The sequence below is a fragment of the Papio anubis genome, chromosome 7, assembly GCF_008728515.1.
Source record: "Papio anubis isolate 15944 chromosome 7, Panubis1.0, whole genome shotgun sequence".
Lineage (NCBI taxonomy): Eukaryota > Metazoa > Chordata > Mammalia > Primates > Cercopithecidae > Papio > Papio anubis.
This window is the reverse complement of record NC_044982.1, coordinates 35,093,159-35,106,047: the sequence shown is the minus strand read 5'-3', so window position 1 is coordinate 35,106,047 and position 12,889 is coordinate 35,093,159. Positions and strand designations below refer to the sequence as shown.

Below are 12,889 nucleotides of genomic sequence, written 5' to 3'. Positions count from 1 at the left end.
GCTATCTAGTTGTAAGTGAAACAGGCTTTTAGTGCTCTTTAGGAATCTAAATATACCCAATGTATGAGTTTTTATTTTAAAATGAAATTTGGGCTTAAAAAAAAAAAAAGACATGGAAAAATAAAAAGAACCCACACAGCATTTTTTAAAAAAAAACCTGTGAACAAGTTTGGGACTATGAGGTTCTCCATTTTCCTTGTAAAGCTGTATAATTGGGCCACTTATCAATTTACTGCCTCTCAGCTGCTAATTCACTTTAGGATTTTTGTTATGCATTAATACTTAATACCCTTGAGTCATCTAGAAAATAATAGTTTTGAAACTAGTTTAAATAGGGCATTTGGCTTCATTTCCCCCATTCAATGCAAAGCAAGTTTCTGGGGTTGGCATCACTTAATAATTGTTCCCAAGCCTGAACTCCGGGGAAATTAAATATAGGACTTTTAAAGACAAGACTTAAATATCTAATGTGTTGTTTACACTGGCCAGAGAGAAATGAACTAACATACTCTCATGTGCTTTTTCTCCATGGCAAAGCTAATAATTAAGTGGTGTAAATTCTTTTGTTGAGCACAAAGGCACGAAGAACATCACGTTCTATGTTTTGGAGTTCTATGCACGTAGTTATTCCTCTGTAGCTTCCCAGATCCTACCAGTTTTGTTTGTTTGTTTTTGAGACAGATTTTTGCCCTTGTTACCCAGGCTGGAGTGCAATGGCGATCGCGGCTCACTGCAACCTCCGCCTCCCGGGTTCAAGCGATTCTCCTGCCTCAGCCTCCCGAGTAGCTGGGATTACAGGCATGTGCCACTACTCCCAGCTAATTTTGTATTTTTACTAGAGACAAGATTTCTCCATGTTGGTCTGGCTGGTCTCGAACTCCCAACCTTGGGTGATCCGCCCGCCTTGGCCTCCCAAAGTGCTGGGATTATAGGCGTGAGCCATCACACCTGGCCATTCTTACCAGTTTTTAGTGATACTCTGTTATCTTACTTCCAAGTATTTTTGTCTTTCCCATTATCTTCTTTTTCCCTTCCCAAGGCCACTCTGATTTAAATTCCCATCATATTCTTCCTTTTCTGTGTTATTTTTTTATCCACCTAAATTCATTTCCTTGTCACTTATTCATCCCATCCTTCATGCCAGAGATTAAAGTTTCCTGCAGTTCTTTCTTTCTCAGTCAGATGCTGTCACTGGTTTCCATGAGCTTCCCTTCTCAGCATGTCTTGCAGGCTGTCCACATCTGATCCCAGCCCCTGTCTCCTACCTGAGTATCTGTCCTAAATTCTGCTATGGTCTGTGAACCACACCGACTCTTTTTTTGTTTGTTTTTTTGGTTTTTTTTTTTGAGACGGAGTCTCGCTCTATCGCCCAGGCTGGAGTGCAATGGCCGGATCTCAGCTCACTGCAAGCTCTGCCTCCCGGGTTTACGCCATTCTCCTGCCTCAGCCTTCTGAGTAGCTGGGACTACAGGCGCCCGCCACCTCGCCCGGCTAGTTTTTTGTATTTTTTTAGTAGAGACGGGGTTTCACCGTGTTAGCCAGGATGGTCTCGATCTCCTGACCTCATGATCCACCCGTCTCAGCCTCCCAAAGTGCTGGGATTACAGGCTTGAGCCACTGCGCCCGGCCGAACCACACCGACTCTTACCTTTCCCACCCCCTCTGTTGACTCTTACCTTTCCCACCTCTGTTCTTTCTGCTTTACTCACTTGACCCAAAATGTTCTACTTGTGTTCTGTGGTCATAAGATTCTGTTCTCCAGCTAACCCATTTGAATAAGTTGTGTCCCTTGGGGCTGTTTCCTTAGCCTTTGACTGAAAGGTTCAAGTCAAGTGTTCAAAAAAAACCATTACCACTTGTTTTTTACGTTCAAATTAATGTTCACTTCATGACAACTCTTATTATTGCGTTTTCTCAGGTCAGAAACCGTGAAAGCCACACTTTATTCCCATCTTCTGCCTCCTGACCCTGAGATCTGGTCTGTCAACAACGCTTGTTCATTTTGTCTTCATAGTATGCCCAGAGCTCAACTACTTCTCCCACCCTCACCGCCCAGTCCTGGTCCTGATCTTGCTCTGAGAACTGGTCTCCCTGCTTCTATGCTGAAACCCTGCCTCCTTTTGACCCAAAGTGTTCCTTTGAAACGTCATTCAGATCTTGTCATTCCTCAGTTCAAAATCCTTGAAAGCTTCCTCATCTCCCTCTGAGAAACAGCCACTGTCCTTGCTAGCCTAGGAGATCATGCACATCTGCTTCCCGGTTGTCTCTCTGCACCTCATCGATGATAACTCCCCTTGGCTCAGTCTTTTCCTGCCACACTGGCCTCCTTCCTCCCTGGGCCACCTCAGGACACCTCTGCCTCAGGGCTCAGATGCCCGTCATTCCTCCCCACTGCTGTGTTCTCCATCAGGCTGCCTCATCTCCATCTGGCCTTTACTCAGAAACCACGGAGGCTTTCCTTGACCACTGAATCTAAAATTTCTACTCCCCTCCCATTTCATATCCAATTAAATGCTTTATTTTTCATTAATACTTAACACTGTCTTCTCTGTTGTACTTAGTCATTTTGTTTGCTTTTAATCTCTCCACTGGAGTGCAGGCCCCATGAGGGTGGGACTTCTGTCTGAGTTGTTCAGTACAATGTGCCTGATGTGTCAAATGGTGCCTTGCTTCCCTGTTTCTCGCTTCCCTCCTTCCCTGTCTCCTTTCGTCCCTTTCTCCATGTCTTTCCTCCTTTTCCTCCCTTCCTTTCTTCCTTCCTCCCTCTAATGTTTACGTAATTAATTGCCACTAGGTTTTGTATAATTTTTTTCTTTCTAGTAATAAATAATCCCTAAATTTGGTTTAATGGTAATATTGTATAAGACTTTTGATAGAAATGTTTGCAGATATTGGTCCTGGTCTGTAGCTCCTGGACTTTGAGAGATAGTTCCTTCACTCTTTTCACTGAAACCTATTTACTTGATACAAATGAAATAAGATTTAATTTGTATCAGAGACTTCTCATGTTGCTAATTTCTCATGCAGATAAATACGGCAAGATAAAAGAAAACATGACAGTGACACTCTGGTGACTTCAGTAAGTGGCAGCAAGATAACAGAAATACAAACAAATCTCTTTCATTTTAGTATAAATAAACATTGCAAAACATAAAAGAAGATACATACCTTTGTAGGCATGGCAGTTTGTTTATGAGCAAAATTTTATGGCATGTGAGTGTTTTTAAGCATAGGAACAAGAGGACTTATGAAGACTCACTTCATTCTTGTTTCTGGAAGTCATTAAGAAAAATATCAGTAATACTAGTGATTCAGATGTAAAAAATGAGCCATTCTTTTTCTCATCCGTTTTGGCTTTCATGAGTGAGCCGCTTTCTGTGGCTCAGGATGCAATGACTCGAATTTGGTCTTAGCTTCTAAATTGAGAACACCCCTAGCCTTTGTGGCTCCCTATTTCAAGCTATGTATTATCTCATGAAGAAAAGAGTTAAATAACTGAGTTAGCCATTTTCCATGATGTAAAAACAAAATAAAAACAATTTGTGTCAAATTATACATTAATAGGAAAATAATTTTTACTTGTTACTTGAGAAGAAATTGTTTATAATGAAAGAAAAAAGATGCTCATCAAATGAATAGACTGCAAATATTTCTATTACCTTTTTCCCGTATTGAGAATAAGACGTTGATAAATTTTGCTTTTTCTTCTCCCATCTGCCTTGACCCCATCTGTGGGCAAATGTTACAGATCAAGCTCGTCCAACCCACGGCCCGAGGGCCGCATGTGGCCCAGGACAGTTTTGAATGTGGCCCAACACAAATTCATAAACTTTCTTAAAACATTATGAGTTTTTTTTGTGATTTTTTTTTTTAGCTCATCAGCTATTGGTGTATTTTATGTGTAGCCCAAGACAATTCTTCTTCCAGTGTGGTGCAGGGAAGCCAAAATATTGGACACCCATGTTCTAGATTCTAGATTTTACTTCCCTGGTGATTCTTCCTTTGGTTTCCATTTCCTTGCGAATCCTAAGTCGTGCCTAGTTTGCCTGAAGACTGTTAGGGCCTCCATTCTAACTACATTCTCTGCCTCCAGTTGCTTCCTCTCACAGTTCATCTTACTTGCAACTTAATTTCTGATTATACATCATCCCCCTACGAACACATCCTGAGCTGACCTGTAGGAGCCCAATGAGGTGTGTACCACTCAGTCAGCTTCAGGGTCTTCTGTGCACCCCCAGCTCACAGCTGCATCATTCATTTCTCCCTGTACTCTGCTTGTGTCCATCTACAGTAATCACTCCTTCTCACTTACTCCCTTTATTCCCAATCTCCATACCTTTGCTCATGTTCTCTCTTGACATTTTCTTGTTGTAGAAATTGTTCCTCTATTTCATGGCCACTTCCTAAAACCATCCCTTTCGATGGGGCCTTTCTTTATGCCCTGAGCAACTGTGATCCTTTCTCTGCCTTTGGACTGTCTAAGGACCTGACCTTGTTATGCTTTGTTGGATATACTTGTCTTTCTGAGATTGCATTGTGTCTTTCTGACCTCTTACCCTCATTTTTGACAGTCAGTCTCCAACATCCACTCCACTAGCTTTTGTAGCTCCTGTTGCTAACTGGAAATGTATTCAGCTTGATGGGTTTTCTCTTCTTTCTCCATACACTATTTAAATTATGTTAACAACTTTGCCTTGTAGACATTTTTGGAAATTAAGACTACTTTAGGCTTCATCTCTGGTTAACTTTTCTCCAACACATCATCATTACGTAGGAAAATGTCTTTGGTTAAGGTATTAATGGTGGGTATTTTAAGAAGGGAAAATATTTTAAGAAATAAGAGAAAATCTAAAGTAACTTCAGCTGCTGTTGCTTGTGCTGCTGTACTGATGGTGATGATTGCCCAGTGGCAGCAGCATTTGGTGACATGTATAGTTTATGCTTGTCAGCCATGCATTATGAAGTTTAAAACTTTCTCTCTCCCTTTTTACAATTCAAAGAAGTATAACATCCAAACTCTAAGTATTTATTCTTCAGACATTGCTCTGGGATTCTGCCTTCTTAATTTCCTAATTAGTATGCATAGTGACATTGTATAGCCATATAGAGACCTTGATCTTTACTGATCTCTTTAAGGAAATGTTATTTTTGGTCTTTAAATAAATATCCTCAGAAGTCTTCATTATGTGCTCCTTTGGACCCACCCTTGTCTTGAAAGCATTGGTTTCATTTTTCATATGACAGTATCCTACATCACTTCTCTCGTTGTTTCTCCCTCACTGACTTTACCCATCAAAAATCATTCCCTAGTTCTGTGAGGAGCCCCACAGTCCAGGCCTGTAGTGCATGTACATATGTTCAGGCATCTCACATCCCAGAAGCCTCACCACAGCACCTGTCTCTCTTGCAGCTCATGACACTGAGAGGTTCAGTCCTGGAGGATGCCATTCCGTCAACAGCCAAGCACTCAACGGCCAGAGGCCTGCCTCTCAAAGAAGTGCTGGAGCACGTGGTTCCCGAGCTCAATGTCCAGTGCCTGCGGTTGGCCTTCAACACGCCCAAGGTCACAGAGCAGCTCATGAAACTGGATGAACAAGGGGTGAGTTTCCCTTTCCGAGGAGAGCATTCTTGCTCAGGCTTCCTGCTAGGCTTCCAGAATACAGACCTTAATGTTTCTTGTTTTGATGGAGAAAACTGATAACCTTTTATTGTGAAAGACACTGTCTTTGCAATTACTCATTTTGTTTTTACTTACCTCTGAACTCTGAACATTTCTCATCTGATGAAATTCTGTATGTCAGAATTTATAAATAAGACACTTTAAACTATGTTGAATTCTTTTGATAATCTTCCATACGTACAGTACGTTTTTTGAGTGTCTGAGAGTAAATAATAGTAATAATAATTAATAATAATGAGCATATTTGCAAGTCCCTTTTCTAAGTGCCTTAAATATGTTATCTCATTTAATCTCCCTACCCTGTGAGAAAGGTACTCTTATTATTCGCATTTTAGAGATAAGGACTCTGGGGTACAGAGAGATTAAGTAATAAGTCCAGTTTCACACAGTTAGTAAGTTTTGGAACCAGGGTGCAAACATAGTCTGCCTCAAAGTCTGTGCTACTTCACCGTGCTGTTCTTAAAAGCTTAGAGTTTCAAAGTCTATTAGTACCATCAAAGATACATTCTAGCCAAGATTTTTAAATATAAAAATGTAAAATTTCACATTCTACTTCGAGTAATTTGAGCATATGGGCTAATTTTATAGATAATGTATTTATGTACTCTTACTTTAATTCTTTTAGCATTTTAGCCATATTGCATCCTAGTAGTGGGTGGTAGTAGTTTTAACATTACATGTAAAAATTCCTCCAAAAATAAAATTAGTTCAGGTAGTTTATTTATTTCTTGTTTTCCCATTATGTTCATTTTTCACAGAAGGGTCCAGCTATTGAATGTCATTTTGTGAACAAATTTGGATAGAATTTCCTTAATCAAATATTCCAATTTTATTAATGAATGGGAGTCCAAACAAATTGGTTTTAAGGTATATTTATTATTTTAATTCAGCCATTAAGAATATATAATGAAGCAATAGTTAGATGTCTCTTTTCTCTCTTCTCTTCTCTCTTTTTTTTGGGGGCGGGGGGAGACAGAGTTTCTTTTTTTTTTTTTTTTTGAGACGGAGTCTCATTTGTCGCCTCAGGCTGGAGTGCAGGAGCTGACCAGCTCACTGCAGTCTACCTGGCTTTACGCCTATTCTCCTGCCTTCAGCCTCCATGCCCACTTCTCCTGGGTTTACGCCATTCCTCCTGCCTCAGCCTCCAGGCTCCGCCTTCTCCCGGGTTTTACGCTTATTCTCCCCTGCTCAGCCTCCTGTAGCTGGGACTACAGGCTTTCTGCCACTCGCCTCCGCTAATTTTTAGAGCGCAGAGACGGGGTTTCACTCCCTGTTAGCCAGGATGGTCTCCATCTCCTGACTCCTCGCGGATCCTGCCTGCCTCCCAAAGTGCTGGGATTACAGGCTTGAGCCACCGCGCCCGGCCGGGAGACAGAGTTTCACTGTGTCACTCAGGCGGAGTGCAGTGGCACAATCTCAGCTCACTGCAACCTCTGCCTGCCAGGTTCAAGCGATTCTGTTGCCTCAGCCTCCCGAGTAGCTGGGATTACAGGCATGCACCATTGCGCCTGGCCAGGTGTCTCTTTTCTAATCTTTGCCTTTTTCTATCCATTTCACTTTTCATAATGCACAGCTAATGTCTATTTGACACATATATCTAAAGAATGCTGTGAGTATCCATGTTCATAATGTGAAAATTCGTTGCCCTTTGAATGCTTCAAAAGACTACTGACGTATAAACAACTATTTTGGAGGCTGTTTTCCAGTAAATATTCTGAACATTTATTCTTACAAAGGAGTAGAAAAATGATGTTTAGGTCCAACTTTATTGATTCAGCCATTTCTACTACTGTGTTTATCAAGGAGAATAAAAACATTTAGACATTGATAATATAGTCATATACTTAACATTTGAAATTTCTATTAAAACAGATTACTTTATGTAAAGGAGATATTGCCATTTTCTTTTGTTTTAACTGTATTAAATAAAAAATGGATACCCTGGCTGGGCGCGGTGGCTCAAGCGTGTAATCCCAGCACTTTGGGAGGCCGAGACAGGCGGATCACAAGGTCAGGAGATCGAGACCATCCTGGCTAACATGGTGAAACCCCGTCTCTACTAAAAATACAAAAACCTAGCCGGGCAAGGTGGCGGGCGCCTGTAGTCCCAGCTACTCGGGAGGCTGAGGCAGGAGAATGGCGTAAACCCAGGAGGCAGAGCTTGCAGTGAGCTGAGATCCGGCCACTACACTCCAGCCTGGGCGACAGAGCGAGACTCCATCTCAAAAAAAAAAAAAAAAAAAAATTGGATACCCTAATCGTAGACATTATGAGGATTTCTGACACATTTTGTGTCCTCTGTTAGTGATTGCCAAGTGCTGGATCACAGATGGTGCTGATCTGTGATAAACATTTTATAGTCCTATCTACATGGGAAAGATAAGAACACTATAAAGAGTTGAACTCAAAGTTTATTTAATTCACAAAACTGGCCATTATTTTGAAATTATGGCCTTCCTATTCTTGGAAGTATTAAAATGTCCCTTCCTTCATAAATTATTAATTATAATATATGATAGTTGTTTTCCTTAATATCTTTACTAGGCAAAATTAAAATTTGGCAATAAGTCAGTCTCTTCAATTTTACTTTGAAAGTAAGTGCCTTAAATATGTCATCCTGTTCAACAAGAGTATTACTATTAGACAGTAGTTTTTTACTACACAGTGGAATCTAGAGGTTCAAAGCATGCTGTTCTAGATGAACAACTCCATGTCTGGACTAAAGAGCACCGGGGGTCGGCCTCTGTCTTTTTTTATCTCCATACATACAGCAGTCAAAGCCCGGATTGTACTGAGAAAAAGCAGATGACATGCATACTTAGGCTTTTAGTCTTGGGAGTAATTTTTTTTGGTAGGAAATCTCATTAATGCTTTGGAGTTTTTCTGAGAAACTGATTATTTTGGTGCCTTTACAAATACAAATTTGAAAAAGGAAATGCTTATAAGTGCAGTGGATTACGCATATGAATCATTGCAAAGCATTTTTAGTTTCCATCTGTGTCGTCATATTTTAAAATTTCCAGCTTTGTGTCTTTATATTTAAAGAGATTCACAGTGTGGTACTAGGAAACTGGACTCATCAGAAGGAGCTTTAAATCTCTTTTTACATTTGGTTTAAATGATTCTTTTGATATATTTTATGTTTTTATTAACTGTCTTACATAACCATGCTTTGAAAAAGAAGACACAATTTGTGTCCTATATTGTGACATTTTGCCTTTCAAATCTTTGCTGCTTTAATTCCTCATTTTACCACTATCAAAAACTAAAGTGAACAGAAAAACAAATTAAAATTTTATCTATTAAATATAAAAGAAAGCACTGCACAAAGATCTAGTAATTTGTTTTTTTATTTAACTTGACAATGATATATGTGTGGGATCTGAAGTATGCATTTTAATTCCTGAAGAAATTTATTTTAGAAAATGAACTAATTCTTTGTAGCTTATCTAGACTTTTACATTCTCCATTCTGAGGCCTTTCTGGGACTTTCACTACTTTTTTTTTTTTTTTTTTTTTTGGACGGGGTCTCTGTTGTCCAGACTGGAGTACAGTGGTGTGATCTCGGCTCACTGCAGCCTCTGCCTTCCAGGCTCAAGCAGTTCTCCCACCTCAGCTGGGATTACTGGGGTATGCCACCACTCCAGCTAATTTTTGATTTTTAGTAGAAATGGGATTTCACCATATTGGCCAAGGTGGTCTCGAACTCCGGACCTCAGGTGATCCACTTGCCTCGGCCTCCCAAAGCACTAGAATTACAGGTGTGAGCCACCGCGCCCAGCCTTTCACTCCCTACTGATGCCCATGTCAATTGTTAAAATGGCAATGAGAAGACAAAACTAACCTGCTAATATTTTCACACTGATAAGAATTTAGAACACTTGATGCTTTAGAAAATTTGTGTTCTTACTGCCATGCACCTTGATCTTCACTTACAGTACAATTGGGTGCATCTCATGATTAAAAAAATGACATAAATACATATTTTATTTTACTATGTTCTAATCACTTTACTGGCATAATCTGATTTAATCCTTACAGCAACCTGGTGCAATAGATAGATTCCAGCTATTGGGCTATTTTACAGTCAAAGGGATTGAGGCGTACAGAAGTTCCCAGAGCTATTTTTCTTACCCTTCATCCCTTAATAGTCCTGAGCACTGGATACAAATTTGCATAATACTGCTCTTCAATTTTGGGATTTCCAAGATCCCATTTACAGATCTCGAATTACTTTGTTTTTAATTTCTTTTTTTAAAATCTGTTTTCTTTATTTATTTATTTTTATTTCTAACTAGGAATTCATTGTAGAATATTGGAATATTTTGATGCTTAAAACTATGCTGTAGGCTGGGTAGTGTCATTCATACCTGTAATCCCAGCACTTTGGGAAGCTGAGGCAGGAGGATTGCTTGAGCCCAGGAGTTCAAGACCAGCCTGGGCAACATAATGAGACCCCTATCTCTAAAAAAATAAATAAATAATTTTAAAAACTATACTATGAAGTATTAGGAATTTTAATTTAATCAAGTCAACTTTTAAATAACGTAGAAAATTCAAATACTTTTAAATTTGCCATATCAGAGCCATTTTTCTTCAACAGTCATTTAAAAATACCTATATTTCATCTACTCTGTACAAGGGGAATGAAAGATGATTATGTCAAGCCCTGGTTTAAGGTGTTCCCACATGTAAAGCCCTTAGTACAATGCTGGGCATGTGATAAAACATTCAAGAAATAGGAGCTGCTGATAATAAGACAATAACTTGTTAGTAGCCCTTTACATGCATTATCTCATTCAATCTTTATACATATCCTATGAGAGAGCTTCTGTTGTAGTTGATATATTATGCTTACTTTCACAAGTAAGCAGGACTCTTTCAAATCCAATAAATGCTTTTTAAGTATGACTCTGCAGGTTGTTAAATACTGTAGAGTGCAAAATAGGCTAGTAAGACATAGTCCTTATCCATGAAGGAGACAGGGTCATAAATTACTGTAATGGATGTCAGGGTTAATATAATAAATCTAATAAGAGAACTGCAAACAAAGAGCAATGGAGGTACAAGCCAATGGGGACAAGTCATAATGGTTAACTGGATCAGAATGAGATGGGCCTTGGAGGGGAAGATTTCCTCAGGCCAGGGAATATGCAGTTGCATGGTCCATACTCAGAACAATAGGAACGAGGCTGGAAGGACAGAAGCACACAGTGCGTTCATGAGGGAGCAAGGAATCCCGCTGAGCAGGAGTACGAGGCACATGTAAGGGAGTAATAAAAGTAGATGATTTTTACTGGCAGTGACTAGGCCAGGCGCTGTGTGAAACAGTTTCCATGAATTATTTTAATTAATCCTCCGAACCCTTTGATACTATTATTGTTCCTGTTTTATAGCTAAGAGCACTGAGACACAAAGACCAATCACAATTAGAGTACGTGCAAGCCGGTCTTGAATCCAGGCACTCAGACTCTAGAGCCTGCATTCTTAACCAGTACATCAGCCACCCTGTCCTCCTTTCCCTCCCAATGAACAGGAGAAGAAACTGGAATTACATTGCTGCAGACCTCAGTGCCCAGTATTCAGTGCAATATGTTAAACCCAAATAAAATTGGAATAGGTCTGGTTTATAAATATTTAAGGAACAGTTGCTAGTTTGCAGTAGAGAAAATTGGTAGTTCTGTTTTCATTAGGAAATGTCAGGTTTCATGTACATGGTAGTGACTTTGCCTAACTGATCTTCACTGTTTTTCTAGATTATTAAAAATGCAGGGAAATGAAAATATTTATTGGGTTCTCAAATTTTAAGAAGTTATCCTTCAGGTTATTGAAGTTAGAGTAAGGGAGAAAGTGATCATATTTAATTGAACTCTGCAATAAATATCTCAAGAGTGGATGTAAGGAAATGAGCAATGTTTATGTGGTAATGAATAGCACTGACCCTTTGATAAGGACATGAATGAAATTCTCTGCTGACTTCGCCTATTCATTGCCTTGCCGCATTATTTTATTGTGAAGATAAATGAGTTTGACTAGCCATTTTCTCTTTGATTCAGGCAGCTAATTTTGAAAAATGACCCATAGGGGAAATATTTTTTCCAAAACTGATTTTCTCTAAATGAAGCTTTGGCAGAACAATTGCCATTCCTAGAATTTTAATCATCTCTTAGATTATGATATTAGCTAATGCACGTTTAGCGTTCAGATGGCTACCAAATTGATTCCAGACAACTGGTGGATCCGTATGTACATTTTCAGGAAGGAGACATCCACAATGGCCATCTAGTCAGGGGAAGAAATCAGTGGCATCTGTAGCTTTGTCTTGTGTGTTTGCAAGTAGTGATCACACTGTGCTGACCGATCCCTGTCCTTTTTCCTGGCTGAGGCTGGATTGGATGACAGGATGGAGTCCCTTCCAATGAGAAGATTCTGTGATTCATGGGACTGATAGTGTTAGCATTTGGAAGACATGTGGCTATAGTAGGACTGCAGTTTGCAGTGAGAGAACACAGCAAGACTGAGATCACATGTGAGGACTCAGATCACAATTCAGAAAGACACAAGAACCCGTGGCAAAGATTTCAGTCTTCTGGATTTCGAACTGTGGATTGCGTTTTAAATTCAGTTTTAAAATGAAAAGTTAAACTAATTTCTTTCCTATAGGATTTATCTGAAGTAGGTAATAGTTTCAAATGGTCCCAAAATCAAAGTAGTATGACTATGTTTACATTCAGGGGTTCCATTTCTGCCAGTTCCTATGACCCTTTTCTCCCCTGCCTCGTAGTTAATCACCTTATTAGTTTCTGTATTTCTGTTTCATTATGCAGATACCACCAAATACGCATATGCAACTTTACTTCACCCCCTTTTTTTAAAAATTAAGTTCTAGGGTGCATGTGTACACCGTGCAGGTTTTCTACATAGGTATACAAGTGCCATGTTGATTTACTGCACCTATCAACTTGTCTTTACACTAGGCATTTCTCCCAATGCTATCCCTCCCGCAGCCCCCCACCCGCTGACAAGCCCCCAGTGTGTGATGTGTCCATGTGTTCTCATTGTTCAGTTCCCACCTATGAGTGAGAACATGCAGTGTTTGGTTTTGTTGTCCTTGTGATAGTTTGCTGAGAATGAAGGTTTCCAGCTTCATCCATGTCCCTGAAAAGGACATGAACTCATCCTTTTTATGGCTGCATAATATTCCATGCA

General features: G+C 39.7%; 1 protein-coding gene across 18 annotated transcripts in view; it reads left to right on the top strand.

Moving 5' to 3' along the window:
• SIPA1L1 (signal induced proliferation associated 1 like 1) overlaps nucleotides 1–12,889 on the top strand; it is a 410,818-nt gene that overhangs the window by 292,627 nt on the left and 105,302 nt on the right. For all 18 annotated transcript variants that reach the window (XM_017961310.3, XM_021941336.2, XM_021941338.2 and 15 more), the window contains one exon: nucleotides 5,411–5,599. In XM_017961310.3, the coding sequence (XP_017816799.2) occupies nucleotides 5,411–5,599 (189 nt within the window). The remainder of the gene's footprint in view (nucleotides 1–5,410; nucleotides 5,600–12,889) is intronic.